The sequence below is a fragment of the Staurois parvus genome, unplaced genomic scaffold (assembly GCF_062004578.1).
Source record: "Staurois parvus isolate SC_StPar_1 unplaced genomic scaffold, SC_StPar_1.0 ptg001150l, whole genome shotgun sequence".
Lineage (NCBI taxonomy): Eukaryota > Metazoa > Chordata > Amphibia > Anura > Ranidae > Staurois > Staurois parvus.
The window spans coordinates 148662-175234 of NW_028318946.1; the positions used below are offsets into that span (position 1 = coordinate 148662).

A 26573-nucleotide genomic window follows, 5' to 3' on the forward strand; every position below is an offset into this window, starting at 1 on the left:
AACTGTAGGCACTATATAAATACTGTATAATAATCATAATAGCAGCATCACTCAGTCTGTAAACCAGACAATAGCTCTGTGGATTGGCCTGTCTAAACTTTTTTTCCCCATATTGGGTCATTAATGGTTTGTATTTAATAAGCAGGTTCATAAAATACTAGCGGTGCCCCGAAATGAAAATTCTGGTGCCGAAACCGATAACCGAAAATTCAGAATGCATGTGGCCGAAAAACCGAAATGTCTTCATATGTGGGGTTGGGGAGGCTCCAATTTTTTTTTTTTTTTTTTAAAACACGCACACACACACACGCACACACACACGCGCACACACACGCGCACACACACGCGCACACACACACGCACACACACACGCACACACACATACACACACTTTAAACTTATGATTTTATTGCTATCACACAGGGGACCAATAGTCCCCTATGTCAGGGGTGGGCAACTGTGCCCCTCCAGCTGTTGTAGAACTACAAGTCCCATAAGGCATAGCAAAACTGACAGTTACAAGCATGACTCCCAAAGGCAGAGGCACGATGGGACTTGCAGTTCACCAACAGCTGGAGGGCCACAGTTGCCCACCCCTGCCCTATGTGACAGCATATGAGTGACAGGTCCTCTTTGTAGGGGAGAGGAGCAGTGGAGGGGGCAGGAGAGGAGCAGTGTATAAAGAGAGGCTCCCTCACCGGCTGTCACTCTATGTCCGTGTCGATTTTTAAATGCGATTGCTGGCTTTTTTTTTTTCTTCACTATAGCTCACAGAATTAGCTGTCATTTCCCCGGGGCTAAAGGAAACTTTGTTTCTTTTATCTTGGGAAAGAAACTAAAAGGAAACATTGTTTCTTTTAGCTGGGGGGAAAGTGACACCTAATTCTCTGAGCTATAGTGAAGAAAAAAAAAAAAGCAAGTAATTACACTTAAAAACCGGCACTGACCTATAGTGACAGTCAGTCACTCTATACACTGCTCCTCTCCTGCCTTTCCCCCCCCCCCTCACATCTGCAGTACACACAGTCCCCTGTATCGGCTACATTTTTCCTATCGACATGCTATTTTTGGCCTGTTTGTTTTGGTGGCCGAAATTTTCGGTGCATCCCTGTATAATACCCTACTTAGTTTTTTTGCTTTAAATTTATTTTATTTTTTTTTTTTATTTTTACACTGTTGCTTTCCATTTTTTTGTTTTTTGATCGCTTTTATTGCACTCACAAGGAATGTAAACATCTCTTATGACAGCAATAGTCATGGGACAGGTGTCTATAAGACCCCAATTCCCCCCCTCTGGCCCTAAAAGCATTCAAGATAAGCGTTTTCAAATGTTTTTTTTTTTTTTATAAAAATGGCGCCATTTAGTTCCAAGTAAACCGGAAGCGACGTCAGGTCATCACTTCCAGTTTGCTATAATGGAGAGCCAATCCAGCTTTGTTTGGCTGTCCGACCAGCCGGGGGACGTGCCAGCTGCTTGCTTGGGTCTCCCAGTGGGACGGGAGATCCCGAGAGAGGGGCGGGAGGTGGGGGGTGCTAGGACACGTCTTCTCCCGCTGCTTGTAAAAGCAAATCGATCGGCTACTTAGCTTCTCCAATTGGTTTTACAAGACAGACAACCACCAGCTCTAAAAAAAATGGTAGCGGGGTTGTGACTGTAGCTACACACATCACCCTGGTATAACCACTTGAAGTCCAGCGCAGGGGCGGACTGACAACTCATGGGGCCCCCGGGCAATAGGGGATCATGGGGCCCCTGTGTCCTTGCCCAAACTCAAAAAAGCCTATGAAAAAGGTACCAGGGGCATCTCATGGGGCCCCCTACTGACCCTGGGCCCCAGTGCCCGAGTTTCCAAATGGTCAGTCCGCCCCTGGTCCAGCGACATATGGGTACATTGCTGGTCTGTAAGTGGTTAAAGAGAATCTCTAATCCCCCCTCCAAAAAAAACAAAAAAAAAAACTTAACCACCTCCCACCCGGCCGTTGTATATAAAATGCCAGATGGTGGCAGTGGAGGGTTGGGTGGCCATTTATAAATGGCCTCCCCGCCCCCTGCTTGTGTGCGCTCCCTGGGAGAGCGCAGCACCGCGATCCGGACACAGTGGAACACCGATCATCGTACGAGGCCTCTGTGTGAGGTCCCGATCATGTGATCACTGATTGGCCAATCAGTGATCACATGCAGAGTAGTAAGCAAGATGTCACTTCTGACATCATTGCTTACTACATGTGAAATCTATGAATGATCACAGAGGTCACATGGTACAGGGCTATTCACAACAGCCTTGTACCATGTGACAAGCTGTGACCAATCACAGCTCACTCAGTAGTTCTCAATGGCTGCAAGAATGCAGCCAGAGAGGAGAAATGATTGCTTTTACAGCCTTTATGGGTGTAAAAGCAATCAGTGTAAAAAAAAAAAAAAAAAAAAAATCTACCGTATTTTTCGCTCCATAAGACGCACTTTTTTCCCCCAAAAAAGGGGGGAAAATGTCAGTGCGTCTTATGGAGCGAATATAGAGCGGCCGGTCCGGTATTTCCACCGCCGCCGTGCAGAATACCGGGCCGGCCGCTCAGCTCTGCAGCGGGACCTTAAGGAGAGGACTGCTGACCTTTGGGGAGGTGGGGAGCGGGTACCTGAATTGGACAGGTACCCGCTCTTACTTCTTTGTTCTTTGATCTTACCTGTTCCTCTATCCAGCGGCGCGCTGTCTTCCCGGCTTCTGTAGTGTGGGCACTGGGCATGACAGCCGGGTCCCAAGTGGGCATGCGCAAGAAGCGGTGCTTTTTGTGAATGGTAAGGTGGTACCTGAGACACATGACCGATCCCAGAAGCCGCCGGACCAATCACAAAGCGCAAGTGCTTCTCGCTCATGTGCACTGGGCACCCGGCTGTCATGCCGAGCGCCATTACAGAAGCCGGGAAGACAGCGCGCGGCTGGATCGAGGAACAGGTAAGATCAAAGAACAACTCCATGGAAGTGGGAGCGGGTACCTGTCAAATTCAGGTACCCGCTCCCCCCCCCCTCCCCAAAGGTCAGCAGTCATCTGTACTGTCCGCAGTCTCTGGTCATCCCTGTGCTGTCCGCAGTCTCTGGTCATCCCTGTACTGTGTCCGCAGTCTCTGGTCATCCCTGTGCTGTCCGCAGTCTCTGGTCATCCCTGTACTGTCCGCAGTCTCTGGTCATCCCTGTACTGTGTCTCCAGTCCATTAGTTCAGAATTTTTTTTTTCCTGTTTTCTGCCTCTAAAACCTAGGTGCGTCTTATGGTCAGGTGCGGACCGGGAGGGGGGGGGTGAAAGCGTCCGGACCGGGAGGGGGGGGTGAAAGCGTCCGCACCGGGAGGGGGGGGTGAAAGCGTCCGCACCGGGAGGGGGGGGTGAAAGCGTCCGCACCGGGAGGGGGGGGTGAAAGCGTCCGCACCGGGAGGGGGGGGTGAAAGCGTCCGCACCGGGAGGGGGGGGTGAAAGCGTCCGCACCGGGAGGGGGGGGGTGAAAGCGTCCGGACCGGGAGGGGGGGGGGGTGAAAGCGTCCGGACCGGGAGGGGGGGGGGGGTGAAAGCGTCCGGACCGGGAGGGGGGGGGGGTGAAAGCGTCCGCACCGGGAGGGGGGGGGTGAAAGCGTCCGCACCGGGAGGGGGGGGGTGAAAGCGTCCGCACCGGGAGGGGGGGGGGTGAAAGCGTCCGGACCGGGGGGGGGGGGGGGGTGAAAGCGTCCGGACCGGGAGGGGGGGGGGGGGTGAAAGCGTCCGGACCGGGAGGGGGGGGGGGGTGAAAGCGTCCGGACCGGGAGGGGGGGGGGGGTGAAAGCGTCCGGACCGGGAGGGGGGGGGGGTGAAAGCGTCCGCACCGGGAGGGGGGGGGTGAAAGCGTCCGCACCGGGAGGGGGGGGGTGAAAGCGTCCGCACCGGGAGGGGGGGGGTGAAAGCGTCCGCACCGGGAGGGGGGGGGTGAAAGCGTCCGCACCGGGAGGGGGGGGGTGAAAGCGTCCGCACCGGGAGGGGGGGGGTGAAAGCGTCCGCACCGGGAGGGGGGGGGTGAAAGCGTCCGCACCGGGAGGGGGGGGGTGAAAGCGTCCGCACCGGGAGGGGGGGGGGTGAAAGCGTCCGCACCGGGAGGGGGGGGTGAAAGCGTCCGCACCGGGAGGGGGGGGGTGAAAGCGTCCGCACCGGGAGGGGGGGGGTGAAAGCGTCCGGACCGGGAGGGGGGGGGTGAAAGCGTCCGGACCGGGAGGGGGGGGGTGAAAGCGTCCGGACCGGGAGGGGGGGGGGGGGGGTGAAAGCGTCCGGACCGGGAGGGGGGGGGGGGGGGTGAAAGCGTCCGGACCGGGAGGGGGGGGGGGGGTGAAAGCGTCCGGACCGGGAGGGGGGGGGGGGGTGAAAGCGTCCGCACCGGGAGGGGGGGGGGTGTGAAAGCGTCCGCACCGGGAGGGGGGGGGTGAAAGCGTCCGCACCGGGAGGGGGGGGGTGAAAGCGTCCGCACCGGGAGGGGGGGGTGAAAGCGTCCGCACCGGGAGGGGGGGGGTGAAAGCGTCCGCACCGGGAGGGGGGGGGTGAAAGCGTCCGCACCGGGAGGGGGGGGGTGAAAGCGTCCGCACCGGGAGGGGGGGGGTGAAAGCGTCCGCACCGGGAGGGGGGGGGTGAAAGCGTCCGCACCGGGAGGGGGGGGGTGAAAGCGTCCGCACCGGGAGGGGGGGGTGAAAGCGTCCGCACCGGGAGGGGGGGGGTGAAAGCGTCCGCACCGGGAGGGGGGGGGTGAAAGCGTCCGCACCGGGAGGGGGGGGGTGAAAGCGTCCGCACCGGGAGGGGGGGGGTGAAAGCGTCCGCACCGGGAGGGGGGGGGTGAAAGCGTCCGCACCGGGAGGGGGGGGGTGAAAGCGTCCGCACCGGGAGGGGGGGGGTGAAAGCGTCCGCACCGGGAGGGGGGGGTGAAAGCGTCCGCACCGGGAGGGGGGGGGTGAAAGCGTCCGCACCGGGAGGGGGGGGGTGAAAGCGTCCGCACCGGGAGGGGGGGGGTGAAAGCGTCCGCACCGGGAGGGGGGGGGTGAAAGCGTCCGCACCGGGAGGGGGGGGGTGAAAGCGTCCGCACCGGGAGGGGGGGGGTGAAAGCGTCCGCACCGGGAGGGGGGGGGGTGAAAGCGTCCGCACCGGGAGGGGGGGGGGTGAAAGCGTCCGCACCGGGAGGGGGGGGGTGAAAGCGTCCGCACCGGGAGGGGGGGGGTGAAAGCGTCCGCACCGGGAGGGGGGGGGTGAAAGCGTCCGCACCGGGAGGGGGGGGGTGAAAGCGTCCGCACCGGGAGGGGGGGGGTGAAAGCGTCCGCACCGGGAGGGGGGGGGGTGAAAGCGTCCGCACCGGGAGGGGGGGGGTGAAAGCGTCCGCACCGGGAGGGGGGGGGGTGAAAGCGTCCGCACCGGGAGGGGGGGGGGTGAAAGCGTCCGCACCGGGAGGGGGGGGGTGAAAGCGTCCGCACCGGGAGGGGGGGGGTGAAAGCGTCCGCACCGGGAGGGGGGGGTGAAAGCGTCCGCACCGGGAGGGGGGGGTGAAAGCGTCCGCACCGGGAGGGGGGGTGAAAGCGTCCGCACCGGGAGGGGGGGGTGAAAGCGTCCGCACCGGGAGGGGGGGGTGAAAGCGTCCGCACCGGGAGGGGGGGGTGAAAGCGTCCGCACCGGGAGGGGGGGGTGAAAGCGTCCGCACCGGGAGGGGGGGGTGAAAGCGTCCGCACCGGGAGGGGGGGGTGAAAGCGTCCGCACCGGGAGGGGGGGGTGAAAGCGTCCGCACCGGGAGGGGGGGGTGAAAGCGTCCGCACCGGGAGGGGGGGGGGTGAAAGCGTCCGCACCGGGAGGGGGGGGGTGAAAGCGTCCGGACCGGGAGGGGGGGGGTGAAAGCGTCCGGACCGGGAGGGGGGGGGTGAAAGCGTCCGGACCGGGAGGGGGGGGGTGAAAGCGTCCGGACCGGGAGGGGGGGGGGGGGGGTGAAAGCGTCCGCACCGGGAGGGGGGGGGGGTGAAAGCGTCCGCACCGGGAGGGGGGGGGGGGTGAAAGCGTCCGCACCGGGAGGGGGGGATCCAGCGCTGGTTCTTCGCCAGTATTGGACTGGATCGGAGGTAGGTGGGTTATAGGGGTGAATGGACATATCTGATGAGGAAAACTGACAGCTGGATCTGATCGGACCGTTCGTGAGAAAGGGGCCTAATGAATTCGATTCAACTTTTTACACAAACTCACCAGCCCGGAGGTGATCAGGTGACAGAGGACCACGCCCACGATGTGCACTGGTTTTCGCTTTTCACAAGCGGCAAAGAATATGATGCCCCAGAAGGTGTGCAGGAAAACAATCGCCATGGTCAGGAATGCTGCAACAGAGGAAAAATCGATCAATCTCGGCAATGCATAAATCCATCCGATATACACAACAGCTGTACAACATAGAAGACAAAAAAAATCAAAACAGCGCTGTTTTTTTTTTTTTTTTTTTTTTTTTTTTTATATTTTTTTGTTATTTTATTAGTGTTGTCACTAAGGAGCAACAGCATTTATTTGGGAATTATTTCACAATATATTTTTTGGCGCTGGTGGTTTTTTGTAGAAAACATAGAAGACAAGTCTGTTAAAGCGAATGTACACCCCAACCAATGAACGTCTCTTATTTTCTCCACCATCGTTAATGTGCATTTTATGCACGTTTTTCACATCATATTCATAGAATATTTTTTTTTAACTGCTTAACCCCTTGACGCCGACGTCACACAAATAGGCGGCCTCACAGAACCGGGCTTTTTTCCATGGGGCTGCATGTCGCGTACCTATCTTTCTGCAGCACAAAGACCGCGGTGTCACTGAGAGCACCGGGTCCCGTTCTAATGATCAGGACCCGGGACTCCCGATTCCGGGTCACATGACCGCTGTGATAGCCTCTGATTGGCTATCACAGTGATCAGTCACTGTACAGCCCGGACCCCTTGTTTTCTTTTTCTCTCTATGAATGGAGGAGAGAGACACATTGTCACTGAGAGCACCGGGTCCCGTTCTAATGATCGGGACCCGGGACTCCCGATTCCGGGTCACATGACCGCTGTGATAGCCTCTGATTGGCTATCACAGTGATCAGTCACTGTACAGCCCCGACCCCTTGTCTTCTTTTTCTCTCTATGAATGGAGGAGAGAGACACATTGTATCTCTCTAATTCCTGGGATAAAGGGGGAATTTTTTTTTTTTTTTTTTACAAAGATAAATATTAAAAAATAAAATAAAAAATAAAGAAAAAATACCTAGATCAAAGTTTCATCTAGTTCAGTGCCAGGGTAAGTGTCAGGGTCAAAGGTCAGGATTTAAAAGAAAAAATTGGTGTCAGTGTGTTTTAGGTAAAAAAACCCCCAAAATGTGCACTATTGTTTCTGGGCTGTACTCCGGGTACAGACAACAAATAACATACACATCTATGGTATCGCTGCGATCGTCAGGAGCTGCAGAATTTATTTTGGGTTGTTCTTTGGTGGTAGGTTATGGTAGTAACAAGAAACACACAGCTAAATAAAAAAAATGATTTTTTTTTTTTTTTTTTACTATTTTGGGTCAGTTTTCCTTTAATAGAAAAAAAAAAAAAAAAAAATCAGGAGATATCCAATACCATTTACCACCCAATGAAAGCCCAATTTGTCCTGAAAAGAACACGATATAATTCACCCGGATATACAAAGTAGTTGTGATGATATGTTCGGTTTTACTAACACATGTTAGGCATTTCGATTTGTTTTACCCTCAGGCGTGAAGGGGTTAAGGACCGCCCTATAGCAGAGATACTGCTACAGGGCGGCACCTGCGTGCAGAATCACGTATATATACACGGCATTTTGCATTGCTGGGTAGGGGGCGCGTGCGAGCGGCATGCGCGCCCTACCCGCGCCGCCATGGATGTCAATCAACGGGTCCCGGCCGGCAATTACCCGCCAGCGCCCGGTGATTACCGAGCATCTCTGACGGGGAGGAAGATTATCTTGTTTACAAACAATTTTCCTCCGTCAGCTGGAGCACACTGCTCGGGATGGCTGTGCACAGTACAGCCATCCCGATCAGTGTGCTTACAGTGAAGAACACACCCCCCGCCCCCTAGTAAAACACTCCCAGCACACAGTTAACACTCACATTAACCCCTTCCTGCCCAGTGCCATTAATACAGTGTCAATGCTTTTTTTTTTAGCACTGATCACTGTACTGGTGTCACTGGGGTGCAGGGGCGGACTGACCATTTGGGAACTTGGGCACTGCCCGAGGGCCCGGGGTCAGTAGGGGGCCCCATGAGATGCCCCTGGTACTTTTCATAGGCATTTCTTGGGAATGGTTTGAGTGTGGGTGAGGACACAGGGGCCCCATGAGTTGTCAGTCTGCCCCTGCTGGGGTGTCAGTGACACAAAGTTAGTCCCCCCCCCCCCCACCAGCTCTGACATGCGATCTTACCAACATGCCCAGTCTGCCATACCTGAAGTTAGGAAGTAATACTGGGAATCGCCATGAACCCCCACAATCCCAGGGCCCACCGCGTCCGCCAAGATGTTGATTACGGAAAAAACTCCGCTGATGATCCCGAATGAGAAGCCGGACACTGTGGGGGAAAACAGAAACGTCCCGTTATTATCTGTACTGATATTCTGCTTTAGACTAGGTACAGGGGTAGGCAACCTGAGAGCCGCAGGACTACAAGTTCCATCATGCCTCTGCAAGTCATAGCTGTAACTGTCAGTTTTGTAATCTTTGCAATGCCTCATGGGAAATGTAGTTCCACAACAGCTAGAGAGCCGCAGGTTGCCTACCCCTGGACTAGGAGGACTAAAAGAATGTGTGAGCGCGATAACCCGAATTCTCTTCGGATTTTCTGACTTCATTCAGATTTCCTCTACAAATTCGAAGAATAAAAATAGAAGGAAACAAAACGGCTGGATTGCTGCTGCTGATTACTCGGCAACATGAGCAGAGAGAATAGTGAACTCTACACACCGTAGGCCATCTGCTGAATAGAGATTGGGGATCTTCCGTCTTCGCTGATTTGGGCCAGACCCTCAATGGCTTTCCTGTAAAATAAAGGAAAGGTTAATCAGAAGTGATGCGAGCTGTACAGCGTAATCTCAAAGCCGATGACATCTCCTGCGAATTTACTGATCCATGCGATATTTTAACCGCTTGCCGCCCGCCTGCCCACAGGCTAGGCGATGTACCAGCACGCCGCCCGCCTGTTTTTGGGCACGCGATTGGACACAGCACGAGTTCCTCAGCCGATTTCAGCAAATGTTTTTGCCTGTATACCTGCTGATCGGCTGTGGCCAATCACAGCACAGAATTCTGTGGTTACAAACACACAGAGCTCTGTACGCAGAACGGCAATACGGCGAAAAACACACAACAACAACCCCCAGGTGCAATCTCAGGCTCCTGTAGACTGTCTGCCTGTACCTCTTTTGGGTAGGGAGTTACTTAACCACTTGCCGCCCAGCCACTGTAGAAATACGGTGGCAGGGCGGCATGGCTGGGCAAAAGCACGTTTTAAAACGCGCTTTTGCAAAACAGGTAGGGGGCGCGCCTCCGCCCTACCTGCACCGCTGATCCCGTCCGCGGGTGTCAGTCGCCGGGTCATAGCTGGTCATTACCAGCTGTGTCCTGCCGATTAGCGGCAATCACTGACAGAGAGCAGGGCTGCAGTAGCTCTGCTTTCTGTCAGTTCCCTGACAGCTCCTGACATGCTGATCGGGAGAGAAGAGTTTCTCTGTCCCGATCAGCGTGTCCCAGTGCAGTACACACCCCGCCCCCTAGTAAAACACTCCCCTCACACAGTTAACCCTTTCAGTGAATAAAAAAGTTAACCCCTTCCTCCCCAGTGCCATTAGTACAGTGTCAATGTTTTTTTTTTTTTGCACTGATCACTGTATTGGTGTCACTGGGGATGTCAGTGACCCCAAGTCAGTTCCCCCGCAGTGTCAGAATGTCAGTCGCAGTCCTGCCAAAAGTCGCTGATCGCATCCACAAGTCGCTGATCGCCACCACAAGTCGCTGATCGCCACCACAAGTCGCTGATCGCCACCACAAGTCGCTGATCGCCTCCACAAGTCACTGATCGCATCCACAAGTCACTGATCGCATCCACAAGTCACTGATCGCATCCATAAGTCGCTGATCGCATCATAAGTCGCTGATCGCCACCATAAGTCACTGATCGCCACCATAAGTCACTGATCGCATCCATAAGTTGCTGATCGCATACATAAGTCACTGATCGCCACCATAAGTCACTGATCGCATCCATAAGTCACTGATCGCATCATAAGTCACTGATCGCATCATAAGTCGCTGATCGCCACCATAAGTCACTGATCGCATCCATAAGTCGCTGATCGCATACATAAGTCACTGATCGCCACTGTAAGTCGCTGATCGCCGCCATTATTAGTATAAAAAAAAATTAAAAATCCCAGTATCTTTCCCGCCATTTGTAAATGCTATAACTTTCACGTAAACCAGTTAATTTACACGTATTGGGTTTTTTTTTTTCTTTAGCAAAGACATGTCGCAGAATGAATTTTGGCCGAAATTTATGACAAAATTTTATTTTATTTTTTTTTACTGGACATGTTTTATAGCAAAAAGTCCAAAATATTGTTTTGTTTCTCAAAATTGTCAGCCTTTTTTTTTATAGTGCAAAAAATAAAAAACGCACAGGCGATCAAATACCACCGAAAGAAAGCTCAATTTGTGGGAAAAAGAGGACATAAATTTCATGTATGTACCGTATTGCATGACCGCGCAATTGTCCGTTAAACTAGCGCAGTGCTGTATAGCAAAAAAATGGCGTAAATTGCGGTATCTCTACCATAGTTTGTAGACGCTATAACTTCACACAAAGCAATCAATATACACTTATTGGGATTCTTTTTACCAAAAACATGGAGCAGAATACATTTTGGCCTAAATTTATAACCAACTTTGAGTTTACTATATATTTTTTATAGCTGAAAGTAAAAAATATCGTTTTTCTTCAAAATTTTTGGTCTTTTTTTGTTTAAAGCGTGAAAAATAAAAAGCGCACAGATGATCAAATACCACAGAAAGAAAGCTCTATTTGTGTGAAAAAAAGGATGTAAATTTAGTAGCAGCATTGCATGACCGCGCAATTATCAGTTGAATTAGTGCAGCGCCGAGTAGCAAAAAGAGGCGTGGTCATTAAGGAGGGTAAATCCTCAGGAGGGCGAGGGGTTAATAGCAGGAAGATCGGGCTGGATCAAGATGGAGGGGGGGGGGGGGAGCCTGAGCATGGCGGCAAGAGAGAGTCCGATGTAGGATCTCCCTCTGTAAGGCAGTCACCTTCCCCTCAATGCGCCCCGTGAATGCTGCTGGAGATGCCTAGGATGCCCTACCTGTAAGTGGGATCCCACCGGTGGAGGACGGAGTGTCGTGGGTCGTTTGAGGTGGGACGGCTGGAGCCTCCCGTCTGAGATAGAGAGCAGCTGGGAGCCCGAGGGCGCAGGGCGGCCACGTGACCCCCGCAAGGGATCTCTGGGAGGAAGAGAAGCCGGTCCGGCAAGGGATCTCTGGGAGGAAGAGAAGCCGGTCCGGCATTCCCAAGCAGAAGGGAGGCATCGGCTTCTCACTGACAGCTGTAAGTGGAGACAGATACAAGCAGGACCCCGACGCCGACTTAACCCCTCGCCTACCAGGCACTTATACCCCCTTATTTACCAGGCCGATTTTCAGCTTTCAGCGCTGCCGCACTTTGATTGACAATTGCGCGGTCATGCACCATTGTACCCATATGAAATTTTGATCATTTTTTTCTCACAAATAGAGCTTTCTTTTGGTGGTATTTAATCGCCGCTGGGCGCTTTACTTTTTGCGCTATAAATAAAAAAAGTGCAAAAAATTTGAAAAAAAAAAAAAAAGTTTCTTTGTTTCTATTATAAAATTTTTCAAACAGGTATTTTTTCTCCTTCACTGATGTGCGTTGATGAGGCAGCACTGATGGGCACTGATAGGCAGCACTAAAGAGCACTGATAGACAGCACTAATGAGGTGTCACGGATAGGCGGCACTAATATGCAGCACTGATAGGCGGCACTGATAGGTGACACTAATGATGGGTACTGATAGACGGCACTGACTGGCATCACTGCTGGGCACTGACTGGCGGCACTGACTGGCAGCACTGCTGGGCAGCACTGGTGGGTGGGCACAGGTGGGTGGCACTGGTGGGCACAAGTGGGTGGCACTTCTGGGCACAGGTGGGTGGCACTTCTGGGCACAGGTGGGTGGCACTGCAGAGTGGCACAGGTGGGCGGAACTTGCGGGTGGCACTGCTGGGCACCGATCATCAGGGCACTGATCATCAGTGCCCTGATGATCGGTACCGATCCCCACTCTGACAACTGCCGGTTCTCGGCAGTACTTTCCTCACGATCTGACAGTGTGAGGAAAGTGCAGCCGAGAACCGGCACTTGCATTTCCCTGTGATCAGCGTGTCATTGGTCACCGCTGATCACGTGGTAAAAGGCCGCTGTGATTGGCCTTTTACCACATCACGTGATCAGCTGTGTCCGTAGGACACAGCGATCACGGAGATCGCCGGGTGCAAACGCGTTCTGGGAGGACGTCATATGACGTCCACTCAGAACTGGCTGGCCGCAGTGCAGCCGTCATTCGGCTATCTGCGGTCAGCAGCTAGTTAAAGGTGCCAATCCTTAATAGGGAGCAGAGGACCAGTCTTTACAGCGGAACTTACCTTTTGGGTGGAGCTCCGCTTTAATGACGATTGAGAGTTTTAGTTCTGCTTTAACCCCTTTGTGCCTAAGGGTAAAACAAATCTTAATGCCTAAATACGATTTTGCAATTTTGACGCATTAGCAAAACCGTACATATCACAAATACTTTATACATCCAAGTGGATTATACCTTTTTCCAGGACAAAAATTGGGCTCTCATTTGGTGGTAAATGGTAATGGATCTCCAATTTTGTTTTTTTATTACTAAAGGAAAACCAAACACAACCCAAAATCAAACACAACCCAAAACCAAACACAACCCAAAACCAAACACAACCCAAACAAAAAACCAAAGTGTAACCGTCTTGCTACTACCATAACCTAAGAACCCCCCCCCCCCCCCCAATATAAATTCCTCCTGCTCCTTACAATTGCAGCCATACCATGTGTGTTAGTAGTTTGTACACATAGTACAGCCCAACACAATAGTGTTTAATTTGCTTTTATCCTGCCACTGACACCCAAGAAAGTACCTGACGCTTGACCCAAACACTAAACCTGGCACAGACCTTGATCTAGGTATTAATTATTTTAAAACAATTAATTTCTGCAAGGACAGAGATACAATGTATCCGTTCAGGGAGGAAACAAGGGGTGGGGTTCACAGTGTGATCACTGCGGTAGCCAGAGGCCATCAGAGCGATCAGGTGACCTGGAAATCGGGAGTTCCAGGTCCCGATTGTTAGACTGGGACCCAGGGCTCTCAGTGACACCCTTGTCTTGCTGGGAGTGCGTTGTGCTGAGCGCTCCCAGTGAAAGACAGGTATGAAAATTAGCAGCCCCATGGAAAAAAAGCCCACTTCTGTGAGGCCACCAATTTGCGTGCAATCCGCGTCACGCTTTGTGTGTTGTAGGTGGTGATCACCAGAGGTGGTGATCACCAGAGGTGGTGTACACCATAGGTGGTGTACACCATAGGTGGTGTACACCATAGGCGGTGATCACCATAGGCGGTGATCACCATAGGCGGTGATCACCATAGGCGGTGTACACCATAGGCGGTGTACACCATAGGCGGTGTACACCATAGGCGGTGTACACCATAGGCGGTGTACACCATAGGCGGTGTACACCATAGGCGGTGTACACCATAGGCGGTGTACACCATAGGCGGTGTACACCATAGGCGGTGTACACCATAGGCGGTGTACACCATAGGCGGTGTACACCATAGGTGGTGATCACCATAGAAGAAACCCTAGAACATCACTACCAAATTTAATAAAAGCCGTGAGGGAGTACGGAGACCTGTCGAACCTGAAAATTAACCCAACAAAGACCGAAATCTTAAACATAAATCTCAAGAATAGCAAAAAAGAAAATCTACAAGAGGAATTCCCTTTCCTTTGGAGAGACAAGGAATTAAAATATCTAGGAATAAAACTATCAGCCTCAAATAAGAACCTCAACAAAGCTAATTATATCACGTTATTAAATGAAATGGAGGAGTTAAGAAGAGTGGGAAATGGAAACCCATCGTGGATAGGTCGTATAAACTTGATAAAGATGGTAATTGTCCCCAAAGTATTATATAAATTCCAAATGATCCCAATCAAACTCCCAGAGGCATATTTTAAAGAACTGAGGAAAATGATAATAAAATGTATATGGAGGAATAAAAAGCCTAGAATAGGTTATGAAACGTTGACTAGAAGTAAAGAAAGAGGAGGATTGGGGGTACCAGATTTTAGGAGATATTACAAAGCGGGGATTATCGCAAGAATCCTCGACTGGATTCATAATCCGGAGAAAAGTTGGGTTAAAATTGAGAAAGCACTGAGTGGAATACGTTTGAGTAATAGTATATGGGTCCCTGCACAATACAGAGAATTAGAGGAGAGCGCAAGTATGTACACTTTAAATGTCTTAAAAGAATGGGATTTATTACACAGACAAAAGGGGTGGGTTTTTAATTCACAATTAATACCACTTAGGAACACAAAATATTTTATCCCGGGTAAAGATAGTATAGCAGGGAAATGGATTATAAAACAGGAGGCGCAATTGAGAGATAATGATAGGAGAGGAAAATGGGTCATATAAGAATATGGAGGAAAGAAAGGGTGAAGTCTTTAATAAGATGGATAGATTAAGATATTACCAACTGAAGAATTTTTTTGATAGCCTTCCACAACCTATAAGAACTAGAAAAAACTGGAATCCATTTGAGAGAATTTTGGAGTCGCGGGGAAACGGTAGACACGGAATGGCAAAAATACACAAGATATTAATGGAACTTGACACAGACACAAAATTAATGCACATAGAGAAATGGGAAAGAGATTTGGGAAGAAAAATAGAGGAGGAGGAGGAGAAGATGTTCACATTAATTCACAAAAATATTAGTATGAGGGAAGTGGAAATAAATTATAAAATGTTTGAATAGATGGCACATCACCCCCTACCTGGAGCACAAGATGAATAGAGAAATTTCACAGATGTGTTGGAGAGGCTGTGGAGAGGTGGGCACGTGGTATCATATTTGGTGGGAGTGTTCTGCCACCTATGGTGATCACCACCTATGGTGTACATACTTGTGCTCTCCTCTAATTCTCTGTATTGTGCAGGTACCCATATACTATTACTCAAACGTATTCCACTCAGTGCTTTCTCAATTTTAACCCAACTTTTCTCCGGATTATGAATCCAGTCGAAGATTCTTGCGATAATCCCCGCTTTGTAATATCTCCTAAAATCTGGTACCCCCAATCCTCCTCTTTCTTTACTTCTAGTCAACGTTTCATAACCTATTCTAGGCTTTTTATTCCTCCATATACATTTTATTATCATTTTCCTCAGTTCTTTAAAATATGCCTCTGGGAGTTTGATTGGGATCATTTGAAATTTATATAATACTTTGGGGAAAATTACCATCTTTATCAAGTTTATACGACCTATCCACGATGGGTTTCCATTTCCCACTCTTCTTAACTCCTCCATTTCATTTAATAACGTGATATAATTAGCTTTGTTGAGGTTCTTATTTGAGGCTGATAGTTTTATTCCTAGATATTTTAATTCCTTGTCTCTCCAAAGGAAAGGGAATTCCTCTTGTAGATTTTCTTTTTTGCTATTCTTGAGATTTATGTTTAAGATTTCGGTCTTTGTTGGGTTAATTTTCAGGTTCGACAGGTCTCCGTACTCCCTCACGGCTTTCATTAAATTTGGTAGTGATGTTCTAGGGTTTCTTCTATGGTGATCACCACCTATGGTGGTGATCACCATAGGTGGTGATCACCATAGGTGGTGATCACCATAGGTGGTGATCACCATAGGTGGTGTACACCATAGGTGGTGTACACCATAGGTGGTGTACACCATAGGTGGTGTACACCATAGGTGGTGATCACCATAGGTGGTGATCACCATAGGTGGTGATCACCATAGGTGGTGATCACCATAGGTGGTGATCACCATAGGTGGTGATCACCATAGGTGGTGTACACCATAGGTGGTGATCACCATAGGTGGTGTTCACCATAGGTGGTGTACACCATAGGTGGTGTACACCATAGGTGGTGTACACCATAGGTGGTGATCCCCATAGGTGGTGTACACCATAGGTGGTGATCACCATAGGTGGTGTACACCATAGGTGGTGTACACCATAGGTGGTGTACACCATAGGTGGTGATCACCATAGGTGGTGTACACCATAGGTGGTGATCACCATAGGTGGTGTACACCATAGGTGGTGATCACCATAGGTGGTGTACACCATAGGTGGTGATCACCATAGGTGGTGTACACCATAGGTGGTGATCACCATAGGTGGTGTACACCATAGGTGGTGTACACCATAGGTGGTGATCACCATAGGTGGTGATCACCATAGGTGGTGATCACCATAGGTGGTGTACACCATAGGTGGTGATCACCATAGGTGGTGTACACCATAGGTGGTGATCACCATAGGTGGTGTACACCATAGGTGGTGTACACCATAGGTGGTGATCACCATAGGTGGTGATCACCATAGGTGGTGTACACCATAGGTGGTGTACACCATAGGTGGTGATCACCATAGGTGGTGATCACCATAGGTGGTGTACACCATAGGTGGTGTACACCATAGGTGGTGTACACCATAGGTGGTGATCACCATAGGTGGTGTACACCATAGGTGGTGATCACCATAGGTGGTGTACACCATAGGTGGTGATCACCATAGGTGGTGTACACCATAGGTGGTGTACACCATAGGTGGTGATCACCATAGGTGGTGATCACCATAGGTGGCAGAACACTCCCACCAAATATGATACCACGTGCCCACCTCTCCACAGCCTCTCCAACACATCTGTGAAATTTCTCTATTCATCTTGTGCTCCAGGTAGGGGGTGATGTGCCATCTATTCAAACATTTTATAATTTATTTCCACTTCCCTCATACTAATATTTTTGTGAATTAATGTGAACATCTCCTCCTCCTCCTCTATTTTTCTTCCCAAATCTCTTTCCCATTTCTCTATGTGCATTAATTTTGTGTCTGTGTCAAGTTCCATTAATATCTTGTGTATTTTTGCCATTCCGTGTCTACCGTTTCCCCGTAACTCCAAAATTCTCTCAAATGGATTCCAGTTTTTTCTAGTTCTTATAGGTTGTGGAAGGCTATCAAAAAAATTCTTCAGTTGGTAATATCTTAATCTATCCATCTTATTAAAGACTTCACCCTTTCTTTCCTCCATATTCTTATATGACCCATTTTCCTCTCCTACCATTATCTCTCAATTGCGCCTCCTGTTTTATAATCCATTTCCCTGCTATACTATCTTTACCCGGGATAAAATATTTTGTGTTCCTAAGTGGTATTAATTGTGAATTAAAAACCCACCCCTTTTGTCTGTGTAATAAATCCCATTCTTTTAAGACATTTAAAGTGTACATACTTGTGCTCTCCTCTAATTCTCTGTATTGTGCAGGTACCCATATACTATTACTCAAACGTATTCCACTCAGTGCTTCCTCAATTTTAACCCAACTTTTCTCCGGATTATGAATCCAGTCGAAGATTCTTGCGATAATCCCCGCTTTGTAATATCTCCTAAAATCTGGTACCCCCAATCCTCCTCTTTCTTTACTTCTAGTCAACGTTTCATAACCTATTCTAGGCTTTTTATTCCTCCATATACATTTTATTATCATTTTCCTCAGTTCTTTAAAATATGCCTCTGGGAGTTTGATTGGGATCATTTGGAATTTATATAATACTTTGGGGAAAATTACCATCTTTATCAAGTTTATACGACCTATCCACGATGGGTTTCCATTTCCCACTCTTCTTAACTCCTCCATTTCATTTAATAACGTGATATAATTAGCTTTGTTGAGGTTCTTATTTGAGGCTGATAGTTTTATTCCTAGATATTTTAATTCCTTGTCTCTTCAAAGGAAAGGGAATTCCTCTTGTAGATTTTCTTTTTTGCTATTCTTGAGATTTATGTTTAAGATTTCGGTCTTTGTTGGGTTAATTTTCAGGTTCGACAGGTCTCCGTACTCCCTCAGGGCTTTCATTAAATTTGGTAGTGATGTTCTAGGGTTACTTCTATGGTGTACACCGCCTATGGTGTACACCGCCTATGGTGATCACCGCCTATGGTGATCACCGCCTATGGTGATCACCGCCTATGGTGATCACCGCCTATGGTGTACACCGCCTATGGTGTACACCGCCTATGGTGTACACCGCCTATGGTGATCACCGCCTATGGTGTACACCGCCTATGGTGATCACCACCTATGGTGTACACCACCTATGGTGTACACCACCTATGGTGATCACCACCTATGGTGATCACCACCTATGGTGATCACCACCTATGGTGTACACCACCTATGGTGTACACCACCTATGGTGATCACCACCTATGGTGATCACCACCTATGGTGATCACCACCTATGGTGATCACCACCTATGGTGTCCACCACCTATGGTGTCCACCACCTATGGTGTCCACCACCTATGGTGTCCACCACCTATGGTGTCCACCACCTATGGTGTCCACCACCTATGGTGATCACCACCTATGGTGTACACCACCTATGGTGTACACCACCTATGGTGATCACCACCTATGGTGATCACCACCTATGGTGATCACCACCTATGGTGTACACCACCTATGGTGTACACCACCTATGGTGTACACCACCTATGGTGATCACCACCTATGGTGATCACCACCTATGGTGTACACCACCTATGGTGTACACCACCTATGGTGATCACCACCTATGGTGATCACCACCTATGGTGATCACCACCTATGGTGTACACCACCTATGGTGATCACCACCTATCTTTATTTTATTTTATGTCTATGTTCTTCCTAATCCTAGACAGTAAGGGCTCCAGTGATAGCACATATAGCAATAGAGACAATGTACATCCCTGTCTTGTACCGTTTGACATCTAAAAATACTCTGATCTTCCTCCATTTACCATTATGGTAGCGGTAGGCCCTCTGTATAACTCTCCAATCCAGCCTCTCATTCTATCTCCCATTCCTAATGTTTCCAAAGTGTCCATCATAAAACCCCAGCTCACTCTGTCAAATGCCATCTCAGCATCTATTGACATCAGTATAGAAGTAGCATAGAAGATGTACAGCATAGAAGCTGTTCTATGCTGTACACCGTCTATCCTTTCTTTTTTTTTTTATAAATATTTATTAATTTTTCACTTCATATACAGGTCATTTCAACATTTCTATTAAAATATTTATCAAAAACATTTAATATATTCCTATATATGACCTTTTCTTACCATCCCCCCCTCCCATGCTCCTCCCTCTCCCCTCCTTCCCCTACCCTCCCACTCTCCACATTCTCTCTTCTCTCATTTACTCTATATAATTCTGTTCCTGAATCCAATTCTAAACCAACTACCAGGAGCATAATCACTTCATCTATTTCACCATTTCTTTATATTTTCCCCATCCCTTCCATTTTTTATTATAGATCTCCAGCTTGTCCTCATGCGTATAATACAATCTTTCTGTCCCGGATATCTGATTTCCTCTCCCCTTCCAATCTTCCTCAGTTGGCACTTCTCTTTTCTTCCAGTACCTGGGTATTAGGCTTGTTGCTGCGGTTAAGTAGTACCATATCCCTGAACTCTTATAAGCTTTCACTGGGAGTTCTGAGATATGGAGGAGGCAGAATTCTGGATCCAATCCTATAATAATTTTAGTAATCTTCCTTATCAAGTGAACTATCCTTCGCCAGAACACCTGTATTTCTGAACACTCCCACCAAATATGATACCACGTGCCCACCTCTCCACAGCCTCTCCAACACATCTGTGAAATTTCTCTATTCATCTTGTGCTCCAGGTAGGGGGTGATGTGCCATCTATTCAAACATTTAATAATTTATTTCCACTTCCCTCATACTAATATTTTTGTGAATTAATGTGAACATCTCCTCCTCCTCCTCTATTTTTCTTCCCAAATCTCTTTCCCATTTCTCTATGTGCATTAATTTTGTGTCTGTGTCAAGTTCCATTAATATCTTGTGTATTTTTGCCATTCCTGTCTACCGTTTCCCCGCGACTCCAAAATTCTCTCAAATGGATTCCAGTTTTTTCTAGTTCTTATAGGTTGTGGAAGGCTATCAAAAAAATTCTTCAGTTGGTAATATCTTAATCTATCCATCTTATTAAAGACTTCACCCTTTCTATCCTCCATATTCTTATATGACCCATTTTCCTCTCCTACCATTATCTCTCAATTGCGCCTCCTGTTTTATAATCCATTTCCCTGCTATACTATCTTTACCCGGGATAAAATATTTTGTGTTCCTAAGTGGTATTAATTGTCAATTAAAAACCCACCCCTTTTGTCTGTGTAATAAATCCCATTCTTTTAAGACATTTAAAGTGTACATACTTGTGCTCTCCTCTAATTCTCTGTATTGTGCAGGGACCCATATACTATTACTCAAACGTATTCCACTCAGTGCTTTCTCAATTTTAACCCAACTTTTCTCCGGATTATGAATCCAGTCGAAGATTCTTGCGATAATCCCCGCTTTGTAATATCTCCTAAAATCTGGTACCCCCAATCCTCCTCTTTCTTTACTTCTAGTCAACGTTTCATAACCTATTCTAGGCTTTTTATTCCTCCATATACATTTTATTATCATTTTCCTCAGTTCTTTAAAATATGCCTCTGGGAGTTTGATTGGGATCATTTGAAATTTATATAATACTTTGGGGAAAATTACCATCTTTATCAAGTTTATACGACCTATCCACGATGGGTTTCCATTTCCCACTCTTCTTAACTCCTCCATTTCATTTAATAACGTGATATAATTAGCTTTGTTGAGGTTCTTATTTGAGGCTGATAGTTTTATTCCTAGATATTTTAATTCCTTGTCTCTCCAAAGGAAAGGGAATTCCTCTTGTAGATTTTCTTTTTTGCTATTCTTGAGATTTATGTTTAAGATTTCGGTCTTTGTTGGGTTAATTTTCAGGTTCGACAGGTCTCCGTACTCCCTCACGGCTTTCATTAAATTTGGTAGTGATGTTCTAGGGTTTCTTCTATGGTGATCACCACCTATGGTGTACACCACCTATGGTGATCACCACCTATGGTGTACACCACCTATGGTGATCACCACCTATGGTGATCACCACCTATGGTGTACACCACCTATGGTGATCACCACCTATGGTGATCACCACCTATGGTGATCACCACCTATGGTGATCACCACCTATGGTGTACACCACCTATGGTGATCACCACCTATGGTGATCACCACCTATGGTGATCACCACCTATGGTGTACACCACCTATGGTGATCACCACCTATGGTGATCACCACCTATGGTGATCACCACCTATGGTGTACACCACCTATGGTGTACACCACCTATGGTGTACACCACCTATGGTGATCACCACCTATGGTGATCACCACCTATGGTGTACACCACCTATGGTGATCACCACCTATGGTGATCACCACCTATGGTGTACACCACCTATGGTGATCACCACCTATGGTGATCACCACCTATGGTGTACACCACCTATGGTGATCACCACCTATGGTGATCACCACCTATGGTGATCACCACCTATGGTGTACACCACCTATGGTGATCACCACCTATGGTGATCACCACCTATGGTGATCACCACCTATGGTGTACACCACCTATGGTGATCACCACCTATGGTGATCACCACCTATGGTGATCACCACCTATGGTGTACACCACCTATGGTGATCACCACCTATGGTGTACACCACCTATGGTGATCACCACCTATGGTGTACACCACCTATGGTGATCACCACCTATGGTGTACACCACCTATGGTGTACACCACCTATGGTGTACACCACCTATGGTGATCACCACCTATGGTGTACACCACCTATGGTGATCACCACCTATGGTGATCACCACCTATGGTGATCACCACCTATGGTGATCACCACCTATGGTGATCACCACCTATGGTGCACACCACCTATGGTGCACACCACCTATGGTGATCACCACCTATGGTGATCACCACCTATGGTGCACACCACCTATGGTGCACACCACCTATGGTGCACACCACCTATGGTGCACACCACCTATGGTGATCACCACCTATGGTGCACACCACCTATGGTGATCACCACCTATGGTGCACACCACCTATGGTGATCACCACCTATGGTGCACACCACCTATGGTGATCACCACCTATGGTGATCACCACCTATGGTGATCACCACCTATGGTGCACACCACCTATGGTGCACACCACCTATGGTGCACACCACCTATGGTGCACACCACCTATGGTGATCACCACCTATGGTGCACACCACCTATGGTGCACACCACCTATGGTGATCACCACCTATGGTGCACACCACCTATGGTGTACACCACCTATGGTGCACACCACCTATGGGGATCACCACCTATGGTGTACACCACCTATGGTGATCACCACCTATGGTGTACACCACCTATGGTGATCACCACCTATGGTGTACACCACCTATGGTGATCACCACCTATGGTGTACACCACCTATCTTTATTTTATGTCTATGTTCTTCTTAATCCTAGACAGTAAGGGCTCCAGTGATAGCACATATAGCAATAGAGACAATGTACATCCCTGTCTTGTACCGTTTGACATCTTTAAATACTCTGATCTTCCTCCATTTACCATTATGGTAGCGGTAGGCCCTCTGTATAACTCTCCAATCCAGCCTCTCATTCTATTTCCCATTCCTAATGTTTCCAAAGTGTCCATCATAAAACCCCAGCTCACTCTGTCAAATGCCATCTCAGCATCTATTGACATCAGTATAGAAGTAGCATAGAAGATGTACAGCATAGAAGCTGTTCTATGCTGTACACCGTCTATCCTTTCTTTTTTTTTTTATAAATATTTATTAATTTTTCACTTCATATACAGGTCATTTCAACATTTCTATTAAAATATTTATCAAAAACATTTAATTTATTCCTATATATGACCTTTTCTTACCATCCCCCCCTCCCATGCTCCTCCCTCTCCCCTCCTTCCCCTACCCTCCCACTCTCCACATTCTCTCTTCTCTCATTTACTCTATATAATTCTGTTCCTGAATCCAATTCTAAACCAACTACCAGGAGCAGAATCACTTCATCTATTTCACCATTTCTTTATATTCTCCCCATCCCTTCCATTTTTTATTATAGATCTCCAGCTTGTCCTCATGCGTATAATACAATCTTTCTGTCCCGGATATCTGATTTCCTCTCCCCTTCCAATCTTCCTCAGTTGGCACTTCTCTTTTCTTCCAGTACCTGGGTATTAGGCTTGTTGCTGCGGTTAAGTAGTACCATATCCCTGAACTCTTATAAGCTTTCACTGGGAGTTCTGAGATATGGAGGAGGCAGAATTCTGGATCCAATCCTATAATAATTTTAGTAATCTTCCTTATCAAGTGAACTATCCTTCGCCAGAACACCTGTATTTCTGAACACTCCCACCAAATATGATACCACGTGCCCACCTCTCCACAGCCTCTCCAACACATCTGTGAAATTTCTCTATTCATCTTGTGCTCCAGGTAGGGGGTGATGTGCCATCTATTCAAACATTTATCATTTATTTCCACTTCCCTCATACTAATACTATGCTGTACGCCGCCTATGGTGATCGCCGCCTATGGTGTACGCCGCCTATGGTGATCGCCGCCTATGGTGTACGCCGCCTATGGTGTACGCCGCCTATCTTCTTTTTTTTTTTATAAATGTTTATTAATTTTTCACTTCATATACAGGTCATTTCAACATTTCTATTAAAATATTTATCAAAAACATATTTAAATTTATTCCTATATATGACCTTCTCATCACCCCCCCCCCCATCCTCACACCGTGGTCCCCCTCTCATCACCCCCCAATCTCACACCGTGGTCCCCGCTCCCCACCCCCATCATTTCACACCGTGGTCCCCGCTCCTCACCCCCATCATTTCACACCGTGGTCCCCGCTCCTCACCCCCCCGATCCCACACCGTGGTCCCCGCTCCTCACCCCCCGATCCCACACCGTGGTCCCCGCTCCTCACCCCCCGATCCCACACCGTGGTCCCCGCTCCTCACCCTCTGATCCCACACCGTGGTCCCCGCTCCTCACCCCCCGATCCCACACCGTGGTCCCCGCTCCTCACCCCCCGATCCCACACCGTGGTCCCCGCTCCTCACCCCCCGATCCCACACCGTGGTCCCCGCTCCTCACCCCCCGATCCCACACAGTGGTCCCTGCTCCTCATCCCCCGATCCCACATCGTGGTCCCCGCTCCTCACCCCCCGATCCCACACCATGGTCCCCGCTCCTCACCCCCCGATCCCACACCGTGGTCCCCGCTCCTCACCCCCCGATCCCACACCGTGGTCCCCGCTCCTCACCCCCCTGATCCCACACCCGCTCCTCATCCCCCGTTCCCACACCCGCTCCTCATCCCCCGTTCCCACACCCGCTCCTCATCCCCCGATCCCACATCGTGGTCCCCGCTCCTCATCCCCCGATCCCACACCCGCTCCTCATCCCCCGTTCCCACACCCGCTCCTCATCCCCCGATCCCACACCGTGGTCCCCGCTCCTCATCTCCCATCCAATGCTGCAAGCCCCCACTCCACTCCCACCATCTGAGGCTGTGGTCCCCTACTCCTCACCTCTCAATCTAATGTTAAAGCCCCTCTGCTCTTCACCTCCAAAACACAACCCGTCCCTTTATAATGAAGTCCTACTGAAATGCCTACACAGAGCCCAGCTGATACATTTACTTCCTTTTTTTTCCCAGTAAATATGTTATGCAGGAACTTATAACCTTGTAAAATGCTGTGCCCTCCCCTCCCCCACTTTACTGCAGCAGCCAATAGAGGAGGATATGAGAAGTTTCCAACGTATCTTCCCGGTTAGGGCCAACTTGGCTGCATGACACCAAGAAGTGGCCAAACACAAGAATACAAATCCCGGCATCATGTAAAAAGTACAGAAGCAGGTTGATGGCCTCAGGGGTACAGAAACTGTGGCACAACCACCAGATTCATGGCATGGATGTATGGAGGAGTATATATTCAGAGCACACTGTATTTGGACATTTACTGTCCATTGCTAATAGGAGGTATACCTGAACCTTTGTATGTTCTTCTTTATGGCTGCTATAGCTGCACATCACTCATTCTGAAGACGCCAACAGCACATCGAAGAAACATGTACAGAATTCGCTCTATTAGTGCCGCCCAATAAGCAGTAGAACATATACGGTGAAGAATAGGTTACCCCGACTTTTTATATTCCTCCTGTTCTCTTTGTATTCCTTCCTTTGTGTGGTGATCCTACCAGTCCCCCTGATTCACTGACCACACTAGGCATGAGAGCACATCCATCCCATTGTGCTTTTCTGGCCGTGCTTGGAGGAAAGCCTGCCTGTCCTCCAATGATCAGACACATAACCCCCCCCTACACACACACACACACCTTGACCGCCTCCCTCCCGCCATATAGTCCAATGACGGGCGCAAGGTGGTTCCCTCGTTCTGGGAGGACGTCATACAATGCCCTCCCATTCTCACCGCGCATGCGCGGCTCAGGGAGCGTGAAGCGCGGAAATCGGCGGTGCGCTGTGTTCCTCGGACACAGCAGATCACCGATCTACGGAAAGCGCCAAAGATGTCGGCTCGGTCATGTGATCAGCTGTGTCCAATCACAGCTGATCACATGTAAACAGGGAAATGCAGTTATGGGCATTTCTCTCCTCACGAGCTGTCACGCTGACAGAGGAGAGGTGGTAATCGGCATTCCTCGGAGGGGACATGTATACTGATCATCACCTGTCAGTTTCCATCAGTGCCAGCTGTCAGTGCTGAACAGTGCCACGTGCCCATCAGTGCCACATCAATGCCACATATCAGTGCCCATCTGAGCTGCCTTTCAGTGTCACCCATCAGTGCCAGTCAGTGCCACCTATCAATGCCAATCAGTGCCACCTATCTGTGCCAGTCAGTGCCGCCTATCAGTATGCATCAGTGCCGCCTATCAGTATGTATCAGTGCCACCTAACAGTGCTGCCAGTCAGTGCCATATATGAGGGCTGCTTTTCAGTGCCCATCAGTGATGTCTGTCAATGCCCATCAGTGCCACCTACCAGTGCCTCCTCATCAGTGCCACCTATCAGTGTAGCCTATCAGTGCCGATCACTGCAGCCTCATTAGCACACATCAGTGAAGGAGTAAAATCACTTATTTACAAAATTTTAC

General features: G+C 49.1%; 1 protein-coding gene across 2 annotated transcripts in view; it reads right to left on the reverse strand.

Annotated features, from left to right (window-relative positions):
* Window positions 1-26573, reverse strand: part of APH1A (aph-1A gamma-secretase subunit) — a 43965-nt gene that overhangs the window by 11209 nt on the left and 6183 nt on the right. For both annotated transcript variants that reach the window (XM_089659344.1, XM_089659345.1), the window contains exons 3-5: window positions 8989-9062; window positions 8474-8596; window positions 6222-6349 (exon numbers count right to left, since the gene is read on the reverse strand). In XM_089659344.1, the coding sequence (XP_089515470.1) occupies window positions 6222-6349; window positions 8474-8596; window positions 8989-9062 (325 nt within the window). The remainder of the gene's footprint in view (window positions 1-6221; window positions 6350-8473; window positions 8597-8988; window positions 9063-26573) is intronic.